Below are 19,320 nucleotides of genomic sequence, written 5' to 3'. Positions count from 1 at the left end.
CATCATGATGAAGAAGATTCTCAAGAATATGGTACATATAATACTCTTAATACTACTCTTTGTAACCATGAGACTAGGCATTTTATTAGACATATGGAATAAGTCTCCAAACTAGATCATGTGGTTGAACATATGGTTCAAACCAATATTCAAACCAAGGAAGTCATGGAGCAGATGGCCCAATCTACTAAGGATTTCTTAGAGAAGTTTGCTTCTTCTATTAGAGATTCTTTGGATAAACTTAGTACTCAAATCTCTATGCTTGTGGTGGCAGCACAAATGGTAGACAAAGAGAGTAGAGACAAATAGTCATTTTAGCCAAGTATTATTGGAAAGAAGGGTATACCACATAGCACTTGAGATTGGGGAGACTTCCTTTAGGATTGATGAGCCTATTTTAAGCATTCATGGATCAAATCCTCCTCATTTGCAAGAATCTATTTGTCCTAACTGAAGCGAAGGCATGGGTTTTCAGTGCTTGCCTTCGTGAGTATTTCCCCACATCCTTAATCACCGTGAAGATGGAGATGATGTCTTCTCTATCACGAAGTAGGCCTCCAGCATCATTCCACTTATCATGGTAGATGTCTTTCTTCATTGTTCTTTCTATTGAGCATCATGAATGAACTAAATGCCCAAATAATAGTGCAAAGGAACCAAATCTAACATCTCAAAGGTTTGCTGCAAATTTTGTTTGAATGCTGAAATTTGATCAGCATGTGTCCCTATAAGTAGAAGATCATAAACATAAAGGCATATGACCAGCAAGAATCCCCCCTCTTTACATACGTAAAGTGTAGATACTAGACTTTGATAAACTGTTTATGAACCCTTGGCTGAGTAAAAAGGCATCAATCTTTGCATACCAAGCTGGAAGAGCTTGCTTCAAACTATATAAAGTCTTTTTCAGCTTGCACACCAAGTGTTTGGATCCCACAACTGCAAAACCAATGGGATGTTGTACATACACTTCTTCTTGAAGTTCCCCATGTAAAAATGCAGTCTTTATATCAAGCTGGTGTATAGTCCATCCATAATGGGCAACCAAATCAACCATAGACCGAATGGTAGTTATGCAGGATGTTGCGAATGTCTCCTCATTGTCAATGCTCTTTTGTGTGTAGCCCTTGGCCACGAGCTTGGCTTATATTTGTCAATGGATCCATATGCATTCCTTTTCAGCTTATGAACCCACTTTGTACCAATGGCTTTCTTCCCAACAGGCAAGAACACTAAATCCCATGTTTGATCCTTTATGATAGAATCAAACTCAGCTTGCATAACAAACTACATGGTATGTGTACCATCATACATACAAGCTTGCCTTCTAGTACGACCAGCAATAGGAGCATCCAAATGACTATCTTTCATAGTCTGCAAATACCATCTAGGCATATGCCTAGCTTCTTGACTATGTACAAGCTCCTACTGAATTTCAAATTCAGCACCTTGCTGAACATTCAGATCAGCCATAGGCTGATTTTCTGCATTACCTAATGGAGCAGCTGGCTGAACATTAGTTTCACTTGTTGAAGCTCCAGCTATATCATCAAAAGAAATGGGCAGCAGCCCTTCAAATACATCATTGGCAGCCTGATATGTATCAAAACTAGCAAGGGATAATTCTGACTTTTCATCAAAAACCACATCCCTACTGACAAATAACTTCTTAGAGACAAGTCATGTAATCTATATCCTTTGCTCTCACTGCTGTACCCCACAACAATGTATTTAACAGCCTTGTTATCCAACTTCTTTCTGAGTACCTTGGGAATGTGTGCATATGCAAGACACCCAAAAGTATGAAAATGTCCAACAGAAGGTTTCCAACTATTCCAAGCCTCAAAAGACATGACATTCTTTAATGCCTTGGTGGGGCATCTATTCAAAACATGGCAAGCACACATAACTGCTTCCATCCAAAAACTCTGTGGCAAGCTCTTTGCTTTAAGCATACATCTGGCCATCCCCATGAGTGAGCGATTCTTCCTCTCTGCAACCACATTCTGCTAAGGAGCATAAGCAACAGTATACTGATGGTGGACAATGCCTTTCTTCTTCAAAAAGAATTCAGCATAGAAGACATGTATTCCCCCCCTCGGTCCGAATGGAGAGTCTTAACTCTACAGCCAGATTGATTTTCAATAAGTGCTACAAAAGCCAAAAATGCATCATACACTTTTGACTTTTTCACCAAAGGATAGACCCAACAAAAACGAGTAAAGTCATCAATGAAAGTGACAAAATAGTAACAGCCACTTTGTCTATATAGGGCCACATACATCCGAGTGCACAATCTATAATCTGGCAGTTGCTCTAAAAGCAACATCGTGAGGAAACGAAAAATGATGCGTTTTTCCCAAAATGCACCCCTCACATATATGCTTAGGAGGTCTCTCCAAGAGAGAGAAACCATCAAGCATCTATGTATGCTACATAAGCATAAAGCTACCATAGTTTACATGCCCCATGCGAGCATGCCATAACTCTACTTGTGACATAGCAGAAGTGAGAGTAGATGCTAGATAGACTGACTGATCAACTAAAAAAGCATCCAACTCATATAACCCATGACATAAAGTGCTAGTCAAAACCAAAGTCATGTGTTCCTTATCTCTAACCATACATCTATCTTCATCAAAGGTGACTTGCAAATCATACCTTGCCAAAGAAGAAATAGACAACAAGTTCTTTATACCTGGCACAAATAAGACATCCTACAAATGGAGAATAGAGCCATCAATGGCTGTCAACACAATCTCCCCAATGCCTCTAACAAGGTATGATGCATTATTGCACACTGCACAACCTTGCCAACATGGGCTGCAATAACAAAAGAAAACAAATCCTTGAAAGATGTAATATTCCCTGAAGCACCATTGTCAAAAAACCATGTACTCACATCCTCAATAGAGCGAAATGCTCTATCAGCCCATTTGAAGAGTCATAACTACACGTGTAAAAACAATAGTCCCGGCCTACAATAAAAGATGCAGACTCAATAGCAGTGGAAGGTGCATCAGAAACAGACATTCCTAACTCCTTGGCTATGCACTTTCTACATTCTGTGATATAGTGTCTTAGCTTCTTGCAATAGTGGCACTTACCTTCTTGGCTTGTGTGCCCCTCTGTTTCTTGCTGCTTTGTGAATCACCTAGTGCCCCAAAGCTCTGCGGAGCATTTTTAGCTTGGCTGCCCTTGCTCTTTTACCTTGCCAAAAAAGCCTGCTCAAAGGCAATAACATCCGCACCACTATTCTTTCTTGTCTACTCTTCCTCTAAGAGCAAACTGACCAATTGAAGGAAAGTAAGTGGCTATGGGTAAATCCTCATGGTGAGATTCAAGGCCATATGAAAGGCCAAATATGAGGGCGGCAATGAATTCAAAGTAGTAGATATTAACTGCACATCGAAGTAATACTCATCTACATTCATAAGCTGCTCACACAAGTTTTGAATTTTATTTAGATAATCTTGTATAGAATCACCCTCATCCATCTTCATGGTCTTAAGCTCTTTCTTCAAGAAAGAGATGCGTATCTCATTCTTTCCAACTTAAATCTACTCTAAGGTCAGCCATGCTTCTGGTGAAGAAGCTATAGACCGAATGTGGGGGATGATAGACCGTTGAACTACCAATGCAATCGATAACAAAGCCTGAGCATCCCATGTGTCCCATGCCTTTTGCGTTGCTGATCTCTAGGAAAGTGGCTAGCTAGAGCGGACTGAACAAGTTCAGTGAGCTGAGTTGCCCTTTGTCCACATCCTCCTAGAGGAGGTGTAGCAAGAGCCACAACTCTAGGCCTAGCTTCTTCACCGCTGACATAATCCCAAAGATACTTTGCAATCAGCATATTCTTCATCATAAAAGACCATAGAGAATAGTAATTGCTATCCAACCTATCCTCCTCGGACACATATGTGAATACATCACCTCCTTGATTTGCCATGGTAAATATCACTAATCAAGGAGCAAATTAATAATACTTCAAGTTGGACCAACCTGGAAATCAAGGAGCAAAAGAGCAATACTTCAAGTTGGACCAACCTGGAAATCTCAAAATTTCCACAAATTACAACAAGCACTTTACTGTAATTAGCAAATATAATCACACTTTGTCAAAAACTATCTGAAGTACATACTATCCAAGGTGCAAACAGTGCTCAGCAACACTAAAAATGCAAAACGTAAATGGCCAGACAGACATAATAAAACAAGCTGTTGCTACACCATCTGCACTTGAACAACAGGGTATTGATGATGGTTTACCACATGCAGTGTAAGATGCAGTACAACATGAAAGGCTCTGCTGTAAATGCAACAAAAACAATCCTGAGATGACTGTTACAAACTCTCCAAGAGAGTAAAATGGATGCTCCTTTAGCTCAATGCACTAGAAAGGCTACTAGACATACAGCACGTGATGCAATGTTAGATATGATCAATGCCCCACCCTCATTAGGTGCTACCAATGATCCATGGAGCTCAAAGTTGTAAGGCCCCCATTATGAGGAGAAGCCAAATGTGAGCCCGGACATTGGTTGAGTCCTGACTTTTATATCAGATGAGGTCTATGTGACCGGATGGCAAAAAGGTAACTGTTGTGGGTCTAATCTTTGGGTTAGACGGAGTGGTTAAGCTGGTAGCAACTCGAGGCGCATTGCATCGAGTTGCGGTGTAAGGGAGTTAAAAGGGGCCCCTATTGTGGGGTCCGGGGGCCGCGGAAGCGGCCCCTGGCTGGGGGGTCCCAGGGGGGCCAGCAGCCCCCCTAGCGGGGGTCCGGGGGCAGCGTCCCCGGCCCGATGGTAAAGGGAATATTCCTTGGAATATTCCCTGGCCAACTAGTGGAGGCTCATATGGAAGGTCGGTCAGCAAGCCGACCTAACGACATTCACGGGCTATAAAAGCTAAACCCCTTCGCAGCCATCTCTCACTCATCTTTCACCTAGTCAGAGTTGTTGTTCCAGCTAGCCTTAAGCTCTTCACCTATCTTTTGTCTAGATCGCCATCTAAGCTTCACACAGTGGAAGCGCACGGGTGGACAGAGCCATCTTTGTATCAGTTGTTTGGAGTTAAAGAATTTACTGATTCTCCTCTTATCTATTGTGTACTCTCTATCTCTTTCTCAGATTCTATTCGCTGCGCCGTGTAATATTTTACAAAGGGAGCCCACTTGGCTGATTTTATGAAAGTAGGTGATTGTGATGAGCATCTAGTTATGAGCTCACAATTGGATGATGATGAGCCTACTTTCTTGAACAAAGCTCAGCAAGATGTACATTGGATGTATGCCATGCAGGATGAGTTTGACTCTATTGCCACTAACCCTACATGGGATCTTGTGGATTTACCACTTGGCAAGAAGGCCATTGGCACAAAATGGGTTTTTAAACTCAAATGCAAGACTGATGGTACCATTGACAAGTACAAAGCACGGTTGGTAACAAAAGACTATGCACAGAAGAAGGGCATAGATTATGAAGAGATTTTTGCTCCTATATCCCGTATGAGTATGGTGAGATGTATAATTGCTATGGCTGTAGATTATGGTTGAAAGCTGCATCAATTGGACAATAAGACATCATTCTTAAATAGGAATTTGCATAAGGATGTTAATGTGTCCCAACCTCCAAGGTTTGTGGTTAAGGGAAAAGAGCACATGTTTTGCAAGATGAAGAGATATCTAATGTTGCAATTTACAACCAGGCTGTTGCCCGTCTTATTTATCTTTGCAATACATGCCCTGACATTCAATATACGTAGTATCTCGGGTGAGCAGGTATATGCATAGCCCATGGGCTATACATTGGCAAGCTGTTAATTGGATCTTCAAATACTTGCAAGGTACTCAATCACATGCATTATTATTTCCCAAGGAGGAGACTTGCAATTACAGACTTATAGTGATTCAAATTGGGCTGGTGATGCAAACACTAGGCAGTCTGTTTCTTTCTGGGCCGTTCATGCATTTCATGGCCAAGCAAGAAATAGCCTACACTAGCTACCTCGTCCTATGAGACTGAGTACAGGACAGCCTTCACAACAACAATGGAATGTGTATGGTTGTGCAGATTATTGGTTGATCTACATTTGCCATCGGAGGGTTCCACACACATTCTTTACAACAGTGAGAGTGCTATTGCAATGGCACGGAATCTTGTATTTCATGGTCACACGAAATACATTGAGGTACATTAGCATTATGTCAGAGAGAGATGCTATGCTGGAGAGATCAATTTGATGTATGTCTCTACATAGGAGAATTTTATATACATTTTCACCAAGGCACTAGATTGTGAGAAGTTTGAGGCTTTTCGCGAGTCCTTAAGCATGCTATCCTTTGGTGATCGATCATTCCTGTACTTTACCACATTGGCACTACAGGGGGGGTGTTAGAATTTGCCAATTCTATGGGTAGTGCCCAATGTTTAAGTCTTCAATTCTTTTTCAGTTCTTAGTGTGAATACAACTGAAGTTATTAAGTTGTGTCACCACTCTTAGAGTGAGTTAGAGTCAGTTAACTCTAGTTGAGTTAGAGCTAGGTCTATCTTAGACCTATCTTGTATCTTCATTTTCATTCTTTTAGTTCAACAAGTACACTACTCTTTTGCTTCAGCACACTCTCATTGTCTCTTTTTTCTCTCCTCAATAGCTATCTGTCATTTTCCAACAAATTGGACTGTCACGAACACTACTCATAGAAATCTCAAAGAAAATATACTACCATCTTACAATACCTTCGATGAGCATATAGCATCACCAAGTGACTTCTAGATATTGGAGCCAATTTTTTTATGGGGAAGTATAAGTGTTACCCCCCTCTTGAGCACTAGGGAATGCTCCAGACCTATGCTTTGCTATACTTGTCTCAACCCCAACCACAGTGGGTTCCAACTGAAATGACTCTAGGTAAAGTTGCCCCAACTAAGATAAATATGTAAGGTCACTCTCTTCCATCCACTTCGCATGTATCAATGAATAGTTCTTAAACTTCACCAAAGACCAACTTGGAACTTTTATCCCTTATTACTAATTAGTCTTTCCTTACATGCCAATCTATTAAGGAACCAAGATCTTATTAACTTCCTTAACCTTTTGTTGAATCTTATCAAGCATACGTCCATGGAAAGCTCAAAGCAAAGTCAAACAAAATGCAATATGAATCTTCTAGTGATCTGGTAGCTTTAACCCATAAGCCATATCACTAATATTTTCCATCACTTGTTATTTCTAATGGGCCATAAGCATCTAATACTTTGCCCATTTCCTAAACATGTGAAACATTAGAACTCTTTTTTTTGTTGCAAAATGTGATCAAGTTAGTCAAAGCAATCATGGTTGGCCAAATAAACATAGTATATGAGTATTTCGGGAGAGTACTAGTAGTGAGGATGAGGCCGATGAAATTAATGCTTAGCAACCAAAACTTGCCTCTAATTTATCAACTTTTTTCAACATTTTTTGGCTCCTTAAAACATCCCTAAAAATGTATTTTAGCCATTTTGTACCACACACCAAACTTCTTCTAGCTCTAACTAGTTCTATAAAAGGGACTCTGTGTGCATGCCACCTTCATCCCTATTTATTCCTTTGTCACCTTTGTGTCCACAATTGTCACCATCATCATCTACCCTCATCCACAGCATCCAAATATGTTGCCCTTGTTGCCAACCATCTACGTCAACAATTGGCAACTGTCAGCCATGTTCATGGACTCCTCCCCATTGTTGCTAGCTGCCACATGTCATTCCTCAGCTGCATTTTCAGCTGTCAGCATCCATGACATCATCCGCCGCAGTCCAAAGGTCCCACAGCCCTGCTGCAGCTGCCTTTATTGGGAACCCATAGTGTCTTCTCAGGTTTCTCCTTCATTGGAGGCCTTGTGGCTGCATTATGCACTCATTGAGGAGAATAATGCATTCACTATACCAAATATTGAATGGATGTCAGATGCAGAGTTGACAGAGTACTCACATAGAGGATGACCCTACTACACTCATTAGTCTTCACTCTACGCTCCAACAAGAGTTGTGCATTAGTGAAAGTACCCAGCTCGTGAGGCTAGCCACCTTTCCACTCAAGGAGGACATACTACATTTGGAACAATTGGCGAACCTTCATCTTCATCTCAGCCAGGCCTGGTATCAAGTTTGTACAATGCTTTTGATTCATACAAGCTGAAATACCTCTCTATTTCACCTTTTGTTGTGCAAGACCCAATTGTAAGTCACCATGGAGACTGTGAACGGTATCAGTATGTTAATGTTCATAGAGGAGGTTTTAGAGGCAACAGTGCGCCCTTAGGTATTCCAATTACATTACCTTCCATTTAATAAGAGCATGTTCTTGGTCCTAATCAATCTCAATTCCCTCCTCTCCTTCCCTCTTCACACAATCATTTAGAATCTCTTTATTATGATTTCCATAGCTTAGGATTAGATTCCAAACTTGCATCATCTACATTAGGTCCCATTCGATCAATGTCAAGCACATTAGGCTTGGGATATTATGTTTCTTCACAAAGTTCATTTTCATTTTCATAGGTTAGCTTAATCATTCACATTTTGATGTTAGGTCTTCACTAGAATTTCCATCTTACCCACAAGTGCATGCAACTCTGTACCTTGATACTCCTTTGTCAAGAATGCCACCCATGCACTGTACCTCACACCTCCCTACAAGTAAGCACACCTCTGACCTACCTATCCTCAGATGTTCGTGTTGGGTATCCCCCCTCACACTCCTTGGATCACTAGTAGTAACCACTACCCACAGCCACTCAAACACAGGAATATCCATCTTTTGCTTATAGTGTGCCTTCACACATTCCATGGGCCATTTAGACACAAGATATCCATCCTCTACTTTTACTATGCTTATCCGTTCTCCATGACTGACCATGTCTGTGCCTAGTCAGCCCAGACACACATTTGAATTCATCATGCATACTTCACTCAAATCCCCCACCCTACCATTGCTACTCACCACTCAGCACTCACACTCCTATCTCTATAGCCAAGAATACCTATGGTGACAAGGCCTTTTAAGGGGTCAAACTTGCTCAAATCACATGCAACAAGTGGCTTGAGTTGCAAGGCCTTTGGGATCTAAGAATGTAGCAAGTCATCTCTTTACCCTGATTGCCAACCTTTTAAGAGTTTTAAGTGTCAATTCTTGCATCATGTTTGGCTGCATGGGTACACTCTTAACTATTTGGAAGCTTCAAAAGTTTGCTACTTTTGAGGCCATTGTTTATGATGGATAAATTTACTTTTCGAAGTTACTTGCACCAATCTCTTTCCAACAACCTCATTACTAAAGGATTGAATAGACCTTAACATGATCTTTACAATGAGTACTTCAATTTTTTTGTTTAGGCTGTACTTTTTTATATTGTTCGAACTACTTGTGTGTTGAATCTTTCTTTTTTTTTCACAAGAGCATGTGCATGTAGCATCAATTGCATAACCCCATGAGAAAACATATCAGTGCACAAAGTGAAGCTGGACACAATCTCCACAAGCCGAAGATGCAAGATCATAAGCGACACAGGAGCTTGACATGTCTAGAAAGTGGGATGAGTGTTCCAACTATTCGGCTTAGCATCACTCACTCCTTATGGGTCTACTGTGGAAGACTGCATGGAAACTTAAGAGAATGCAGGAAATATGGTAAGCTTTTCCTCATGTTTCAGAGTCGAATCCTCTAGAACAACTATTTTGTACCCATAGAGGGGGGTCCTAGTAGCCATTTGGCATTCTTTTGGGTAACAGAATCAATCTCACAGGCAAAAGTTTTCATGGTGGGGATATTAGAATGCCTAGTGCAGAAGGAAGTTTAGGCAAGGGAATGCTAATACAGTACATGTGAACGGGCTCTACTAATCCCAATGTTGCAGGCACTTTATCTGTATCAAATCTAACTCCAGCACATTCCTTAAGAGGAGGGAATGTTGCAGGCATTTTATCTTTATCAAATCTAGCTCCAGCACATTCCCTCCTTTAGGAGGAAATCATTAATATGACAGATAATGAATTTTCTTGCCATTTCTAAAATCTGTCGATTGTGTTTATGTTATGCATATAAAACATAAACACAGATATGGATATCCACTTGCACAGAAGTCATTGCCATCTACATCTATCCAATTAGGTTTTGCGACATTATCATGATCATTTCCTTTTCAATCTGTTGTGTGCCAATTTCAGAAGCAAGAAATGCATGCACAAGCAGCATACATGTTGGAAATATGTAAAGTAAGGATGACAGCATCTAGCACACAATTATGCTTGAATTTAGAGTTATAGAACTGAAAGATTGACCTTATTCACACAATGAGAAGATGTTTCTGCAGAGTTCAGAGTGCTCGGATGAGAAATTTCATTCTGCCCACGAATCACAGTACCATCCTATCAAATTTGAGGGATGAAAAGCAAGAGCCATGAGCAGCTTGAATGACCTGAGCCTCAATGATACCATTATAAACTTCCAAGAACTGTCTAACTGAAAGTTAATATGTGAAGAAAGATGGCAATACAGTCCTGCAACCTCTAATAAGCAATACAAATGAAATGTTAAGAATAAAGAAAAAACAGAGCAAGAACATAGATACAAAAGGACCTACTTTTAGTTCGCACCCAAGTGTGAGCCGATCATTTGTGCAGATCACAGGAAGCACAAAACTCTCTGTTGGAATCTGAGAAACCCGTGAAAACAAAAAAATGGCAGCATCTAGTGACTGGAAAAACAGCCGAGCTCCAGCAAAGAAAAAATTTCCTATACTGCAGAACATAAATATATTGAAATCCCAGCTACATATCATGAAAAAAAAGAAGATAATACATACTATGTTGCAAATATTAAATGTACAAATGTGCATTTTCCAGGGAAGAAATAATATTTTGATTGAATCAAGGATTTGGCTTGCTTATCCTGAGCTTTCATTTCATGTAAAGATACAGTCATATCATGCCCAGACTCTTGTAGAAACTCACAGAAAAAACCTCAGGGTCTTTTAAAAACATATCATACCTTCCATTACTAAAGCAGAACTTTTCACTTGAACGACATAGAATCTGCAAAATGGAGAGAAGTCAACTGAAACTGTAGATTGATTCTTTAATTAATACTATTCCAAGTGGCACAATTTTCAAACTTGATCTAAGTCTCTAAAGGGCCATTTCCTACCTAGAGAATAACTTTTGAGAGTTTTCAAAACAAGAAAATTTGAGGCTACCAAAAACCCATGACACATTCCCCAATGACTAATCAGTGTTGTTTAGTAGTAAATGCAATCACATGGAGGTGGTATATTATATTTATGGATAATAATGAGTATTTTCATTAGTTTAATGTGGTGGCAATACAAGACACAAAATACACCATACAAGGCAGGTAAACAGCCAGCCATCACTGGATTGTGAAGTGGTCAGGTTGTAAGAGGTGAGCACAAACTCTGATAGCGAACATGCCATGTCAAGCAAAAACAGCATTTTCCTGTCAGACTCTATACATCATGTTACCACTTGGCAAAGTCCTTCGGCATGAACAGTTTATCCATTTGTACAATTTTCCACCTTGCATTCATGCCAAATCTCCATTTTTGGACTCACAAAACCACTGTGCCATTTTCTACCTAGAAAAATGCTTCTGGCAACTTTCAAGAAAGGAAATTTGATGCTGTCAGTGGCTCATGCCTGAGCTGCATGGAAGGCAGCCATCTTGGGAGACATGCAATGATACACAAACTTCAATTTTTGGTTTGTGGAACATTTTTTTGGGTGTTGGAAACTATGAGGAAAAACATGTGAATGCTAAAAAAACAAGGCTTGATTTTATACCTGAATCTTTTAAAAAAGAGGAAGAAAGAAGAAAAGAGCATTAATATACCACAGCTTTGCTGGCTTTACTGGATTAGTCTAATATGGATTTCTGAAAAAATGCCCCAGATGGCCATGGCTTGTCCTAGGGAATTCCACTATGAAATCCATAGGAATACTTCCCACTTACCACCTGGAATCTTCAAGGGCCCGCTCAGCTTTATTGACATGACACTTAGACACTTCAACATCCTTACTTCAATGTAGCCAGTAAATTTCTCTCTCAAGTACTGCTTAGATCTTTTGTATGCGGGAGTGACCAGCATTGGGACTGTCATGACACTTAACTATTACTTGTTGCCAATAGTCACTGCCAAGTGTACACGTATTCTACCTCTATACAAGAGTACCATAGTTTGTTCTTGTGCAGCAAAACTATTCAAATCCCCTTTCCATAATAGCAGTCACACAAAGGCATGAAATGGATCAACTATTCATTTTCCTTTTAAGTGACTTTAAGAAATCAATATGTGAATGCCATGAAGCTAAACTTATTAAATTTTGGCATTCTGCTTGAGCGATCAACTATGATGTTGTAGCAACCCTTTAGGCTTATCCGTCAAAAGTCCATTGGGCCTGTCTTCCTTTTAGTCCATTTTGACTAGACAGCTATTTGAGACACTTGAGATTAAAAAAAACAAACACAAATTTTGCACAAAAGTAAGGTTGTCACTCTTTAATGAATGAACGATCATATAAAGTTGCTTCTCGTAAGCTGAATGATCCTGTTCTGTTTTGTCAAACTTTTTGCTTTGAAAGTAAGCAATCTCTCATTCTGAGTGGGCACAACACCATGTTGAGAAAACCTTCACCCGCAGTTTACATTTTTGCGTTTCTGTGTTTTGCGTTTAGGGTTTGCAGCCCCAAAAAGGGGCGCCATCCTAGACTGACAATGCCTATTTATAGGCCACTCTCATTCATTCCTTACGGCTCATTCATTCAGTCCCTCACCTCTTCTCTCTAGCCTCTCCACTACCCTCACACCCCTTCAGGAGGACATTGTGATTCATGGATCGTAGCTGTCTTCATCATCTTCCTTGTGCTACGGCACCCTTGTTCCCTTGTACCACATTCACTCCATGATTCAGAACTTCATCATTCCATTCATCAGAGTTTCTTCTCTCTTCTCTTCTCTTCTCCATGTTTGCCGAGTTCACTCCGTGCTGCTCCCCACAAACCCTACTCTCTCACTAGTACGTCATCTTTTGACATGGTATCAGAGCTAGATCTGCTCACCTAGCAGCAAAGATCCTCCACTCCAGTGAAGGCAAAGACCGGTGGCGAGTTCGGCATCCACTTCTCTTCTTCTTCCGCTGCATCAAAATCTCGTTTTTGCAAATTTCAGGTGTTTCAGCTCGCTGCCCACACCCCGTTCGCAGAGGACATCTCAGCCGAAGCTGTCCATTGCTGTCTCCATTAATTGGCGCCTGATTTCCAGCCCTCTTCACACAGTTTGGAGCTGATTCCAGTCAGGTGACTGATGTTCCTACGCATACCTGCTGCCGTATAGCCTGCCACATCATCACAATCCTGAGTTTGCTTCCTGCAAGCTATCCTGCCTGCGTTTTTAGTCTTTCTCTCTCCTGATTCCTACGCTTTTAGTCTTCTGCGTTTTTAGTCTTTCTCTCTCCTGCAGGCTGTCCTACCTACGTTTTTAGTCTTTCTCTCTCCTGCAGGCACTTTAAAGAAATACGAGTGTAGTTAGGATATTTGATATGCATGAATCCTCTAAAATCCACATCCTTGATACACATCACTTTTCCAAACTCTATGTCTATCATTCACTCTACATCTAGAAAAATTAGTCGAGAAGATGATGTGTTGTCCTCCTTGTTGAGGTCATAATGTCTCCTCAAGGCCTCCAATGACAGAGAAACTTCAAAAGGCATATGTAGTATGTCCTCCTTGAGTCGAGAGGTTGCCATCCTCACCATCAGCTCTGGTTGATACTTGCGCTTTAGAGAAACAGAAGGGTAGTTGGGATATTTGATATGCATGAGTTATCAGAAAAGTGCTCTTCTAAAGACAATATCATGCGAATATTATGGAGCCTTGGTTTGTGCGAGATATGCAAACGACACGTAACCAATTCACAATATCTCACACTCCTTGGGATCCTACAGTGCCTTTTTAGGCTTTTTTGTCATTGGAGGCCTTGAAGAGACATTATGGCCTGAACAGGGAGAACACATCATCTTCTTGACTTTCTTTTCTAGATATAGAACGAACAATGATGCAAAGTTTGTAGAACACGTGTATCAAGGATGTGGGATATGCTAGGATTTGCACTAAGAAAAGACAAAATATACAAACACAACTAAAACACGATAGCTCACGCAAAAAACTCAAAAATTGCAAACAAAGAAGAAAAATAACTCTGAAGTAATTGAATGAATCCTTTAAATGAATGAATGTGTGCACACAACGCTCAAAGGCAGAACTATCCACCAGTTGATGACCCTCATGGGAGCGGGCTAAGGGAGTAGTCAGAGTGTGTCAGAGTGTGACATCACCGAAGATGGATCCTATGTGCTGTAAACACCAGTCGAAGCTGTAGATGACAAGGCAGCAAGTTGGAAACCAAAATGCAGCAGTCTTTGAGGTTGGAACTAGCAAACACAGCAGTGTACTACTTGTGAAACAATGGCAGCTGGTCACAAGCAGCAGTTTGGAGCTGGGCGACCACTAGAAGAAGAAGATCTGATGTTGGGCAGCCTGCATAGCTGCAAAATACAAGCATCACAAGTCGTGGATGAGGGCAGATTGCTGGCATCAACTGGCAGGCAATAAACGCAGCAGTAGGGCGACTCTAGAAGGCTGGGAAACAGCTAAAAGCAGTGTTGTGCTAAGAAATGCACTTAGCCACTTAAACAGCCCTAAAGCATGCTTATTTTAGGCTTATATTAGCCAAAACCCTAAAACGGGGAGCGGATCAAGAAAGTTAAGTGGGAAAGAATCTAGAACCCTAATTTTCTATAAATTGGCAGCCAGCCCTCCACTCTTTTACAATCTCGTTTTTGTAAGTTTCACATGTTACCAACTTGCTGCCCACACCCCGGTCATAGAGGACATCTCAGCCCTTGTTGTCCATCACTGTTCCCTACAGTCTGGCGCCTGTTTCCAGCCCTCCACATGCTGATTGCTGCTGTTTCTGCCTGGCGACTGACTGTTGTTCATCTGCACTGCTATCATACAGCCTGTCACGCCAGCAAATTGCTGCGGTTGCAGGCTCCAGCTACCGCCCTGACAGTTTTCTCTCTCCTATCTGCAGTCGTTGCAGTCTTTCTCTCTCCTGCAGGCTGTCCTACCTGCGTTTTCAGTCTTTCTCTCTCCTTCAGGCTCCGTTTTTAGTCTTTCACTCTCCTACAGACTGTCATGCCTGCGTTTTTAGTCTTTCTCTCTCCTGCGGGCTCCGTTTTTAGTATTTCTCTCTCCTCACTGCTGTCTGCATCAGATCCAGCTTCTCACTGCTGCGTTTGCTGGTGTTCGACATCCGGAGGCTGCCTTGCTTCGATTCGGGATCCGTTCGGAGTAAGACACACTCTCCAACTCATTACCCCTGCCCTGATCCTAGAGATACAGGAGTTCGAGGTTCAGTATTCATTCACTGCATAGTGTGTTTGTTGCATGAGCATCGTATTATCAGTAGTCATATCATTTCATTCATTCACTGTGCCCATTGTCTCTAAGTTACTCTAACCCTAACCCTAACTGTCTTCTTTTTATTTGTCTATGCTTTGTCGTACGGTTTCTGTTTATGTTTCTGTGTTAGGGTATTTTTCTTTACATGGTATCAGAGCCTGGTACTCTCTAAGAAACCTAGGCCTTTGATCTGAAAGCTCTTCGCAAGAAGCAAGAACAACAGTAGGTTCAAATGACTTCGAACACATCAACACCGATTCAGTCTCTAGATCAGCCTATGCCGAGAACTGAGCGAGAGTCGGCTGATCAGCTTGCTCCACAAAGTTCCGACATGGTGAAAGAAACATCTGAGTACATGGAAGAAAAGATAGGCAAGCTGACCTCTAAAGAATATAAACTGATCATAGCCTATTGACAAAAGAAGATTGAGGAGCTCGACCGAAGGATTGCCCTTTAAGAAAAGCTTCTAAATAAAGGTATGCATGGATTTCACTCTTCAGATGTTGCGCGTAAGTCTGATGATGTTGCAGGGCCGTCGAGACCTCCATCAGGGATGGGCCCCCCTCTTGGAGAGCAAGATCCGGAGTATGTTCCATTTTTTCAAACTCTTCCGTCCTCTCCGGTGCAAGGTACTTTTGATTCGTCTTTTGTGTCTTCTTCTTTTACCTTTTCTATTTTGCAATATACTGGTAGAGATCATGTGGAAGAAAGAGTTCAGACTATTGACTACGGAAAAGGTCCTCTAGAGGACCAATTCTTGTATGTTAACACACGTCGCGGGGATTATAAGAAAAAGCCAGGTAACTCTTCTTCTGTCCTTCCTTCTTTTCCGTCTACTTTACATAATCAGATTGAATTTGGTGTTCATTTCACTTCATTACATGGTGTATCATCATCTTCACAGTTTCATTTTCAGTCTTTAAATGATAAAAATGAACAAAAAGAATCTGCACCTCATACACCTTACTTTCAAAACCCACCCATCCCACCACATTTTTCCGTTGCTTCACCACTTCCATTAACACCATTAACATTTCCATTTCAGACACCTCATGTCGCACCGCACATCACACCGGGGGGTTATGGAAACATAGGCACATCCTTTAGGACCTCATCCTTTCCTCAGCCGGGTGGTGTTCCACCTACCTCATACACACTTTCGGGATCATTGCAGCCTGGGTATCCCACTCAGTCTCTCCCGAGTGTGGATCACTTACCTCCACAGTTTGCCTCCATGGCATTGTCTAGTGGACCTTTTGGTCATAATGTTGTATCCCAGCCTTACTTTGGACAAGGCTACTGTGTCCCAGTGCCTCCACCTACACCGGCACCTTATGGAAACATTCATGTTCCAGTGCCTCCGCATCAATCGGCACTCATTGGACACTCACAGCCTACTTCTCCCTACCCACCTCTTCCCCCTCCTTCTTACTCTTATCAAACACTCTCACCTCCACCATCTTTCCCACCATCGTCTTACTCCACCCACCCGACACCTCATGGTTCTAGCTCATCTTCTGCCAAGAATGCATTTAATGACAAGACTCATTTTAACGGGTCAAACTTTACTACTTGGTCGAATTTGATGAGACATGTCCTTGATTCACAAAACCTATGGGATCTAGTGCAGGGGTTGGAACCCCAACCCGATTCCGCATTTGCTCCATACTAGGAATGCCTCCGCTATTGTCAAGCTGATGCAGGGCTTATTGCCAGAGTTTCATTCTCACCTTCAACATTTTGACTTAGCGTCAGAGCGATGGGCACACTTGACTGACCACTATGCAGCTCGAGATAGGACCCGTCGTATTAATCTTGACCATGAGCTTCAGCTTTTCAAAATCACTGACCGGGATGACTTGAAAGTCAAGTTAGCTGAGTATCGGCGTCTCCTCGTTGAATTCTCCACTACGGGGACTCCCAAGTCCTCTTACGATCAGGTCACATTGTTCCTAAATAAACTCCCTAAGAAATACTTCAATTTTGTGGAAGGAATAGTTTCAAAGCCTACATGCCTACATTCTATGAATTTGAGTGTCAATTGTTGCATTACACACAGTTGTTCGATCAGTTTCATATAAATTCCTCTTCAGAGGGGGCTCTTCTTCCTCATTCTTAGAAAGGGCAACAAGGGAAGGGCAAACCAAATCAAACCTCCATTCAAAATCAAAATCAAACTCAAAAGCTAAATCAATCTGGGGATTCTTAAGGAAACTCCCAGTCACAACTCAAACCTGGGTGGCAAAATGTATCTAAAAAGAATAGGTATTGTCAACATTGTCAAAAGGCTGGCCATTTTGACGACGGGTGTCAATCAAAGACACGAGGCACAGCACCAAAACCTAAGTCTCAGACCCCCGCCCCTTAGTTGGGCAACCCCCAGAAAGGGAGGCAGGGTGATGGTAAGGGGCAGTTTAAAGGTCAGACTCACACTGCCTCCGCATAGTCATCTCAGTTGACAACGTTCTCAACTCCAGAGGGCTTGTCTGACTGGTCTGCAGAGGCCCATATCATCTCCATAGAGACATCAGATGCGAGTCTCGTCCACATCTTCAATACCTGCTACCCAGGATCGGCTTGGGTACACCCTTCCCTACTTCTTCAACTTGACGGGGAGAGGGTGCTTCCCTCTTGCTTTCCCTTCCAGTTTGAGAGGGAGCGGCTCCTACTCTTGATTGTGATAGTGATGATGCTTACAGTTTTTTAGACATTACATTCACTTATTCTTTTGTATTGTATTATGGGCATTTGTAACTTCATCCGCACTATCAGGATGACCTGATTATAAAAGGGCACTTGGACAAGTGAACACTTCCCCTGCGAGAGTACTGTCCCAATGGCACCGTTGCATAGCATATTGCATGAGCATGACATCTTACATCTCCCTTTGCATTACCCTATGCATTGGCATTTTGTTCATGTCAACATGCATCTATGCACATTTATCCCTTTTCGGTCTTTTGGAGTGGTCGACTCTAGGATCCACCATATTTGTAGCATAACACATGGCAGTTCTCCTGAAGGCAATTTCTCTATCCTTGCTTGCTTGCTTGCTTTGCTTGTCTTACTAAGCCCACCGTTTTTTTTGCCTCTCACATATTCAACACATGATTGGCACATACACTCACTTTTATCATCCTTAGGCACTTATCCTCGTCAGTGCGACGGATTGGCTTGCTAGTTTTGTGAATAACTTGGGTTTAAAACTCTCTTTATCTTTTCCTATTTGTCACTTAATCGATCGCTGCCCCTATATTACTTATGTATTTTCAAAACACTTTTTTTTTTTAAAACAAAAAACAAAACAAAACAAAACAAAAAAATCTATTGTTGATTCCATCCGCCTTTGTAGGCCTTGGTGCCCTTGGGCAGCCGACAAGCACCCTTGGTCCGATGCCCTGACCTCTCTGGGGTGATCACTTGGGCTCCCTTGGTAAGATATCCATCGCCTCTGTAGTCTTGGTAGGCCACTGGGCAGCCAACATGCATCTTTTGTCCAATGCCCTGGCTACTTTGGGGTGGGATGCCTTGGGATAAATCAAACTTTAGACTGACCTACTTTTCTCGCCCTATTTTGGGCCTAAGAGGGGGTGTTGTGCTAAGAAATGCACTTAGTCACTTAAATAGCCTCAAAACATGCTTATTTTAGGCTTATTTTAGCCAAAACCCTAAAACAAGAAGCGGAACGAGAAAGTTAAGTAGGAGAGGATCTAGAACCCTAATTTTCTATTAATTGGTAGCCACCCCTCCACTCTTTTACAATCTCGTTTTTGCAGGTTTCAGGTGTTACCAGCTTGCT

General features: G+C 41.7%; 1 protein-coding gene across 3 annotated transcripts in view; it reads right to left on the bottom strand.

Annotated features, from left to right (window-relative positions):
• MEE18 (maternal effect embryo arrest 18) overlaps positions 1-19,320 on the bottom strand; it is a 79,427-nt gene that overhangs the window by 17,492 nt on the left and 42,615 nt on the right. For all 3 annotated transcript variants that reach the window (XM_087671429.1, XM_087671438.1, XM_087671444.1), the window contains exons 5-7: positions 11,032-11,075; positions 10,625-10,781; positions 10,323-10,409 (exon numbers count right to left, since the gene is read on the bottom strand). In XM_087671429.1, the coding sequence (XP_087527555.1) occupies positions 10,323-10,409; positions 10,625-10,781; positions 11,032-11,075 (288 nt within the window). The remainder of the gene's footprint in view (positions 1-10,322; positions 10,410-10,624; positions 10,782-11,031; positions 11,076-19,320) is intronic.

The sequence above is a fragment of the Lygodium microphyllum genome, chromosome 3, assembly GCF_053477565.2.
Source record: "Lygodium microphyllum isolate KBCC chromosome 3, Lygodium_microphyllum_v1.1.10, whole genome shotgun sequence".
Classification (NCBI taxonomy): Eukaryota; Viridiplantae; Streptophyta; class Polypodiopsida; order Schizaeales; family Lygodiaceae; genus Lygodium; species Lygodium microphyllum.
Note: the sequence above shows the minus strand (reverse complement) of the source record. Positions and strands in the feature narration are given on the sequence as shown.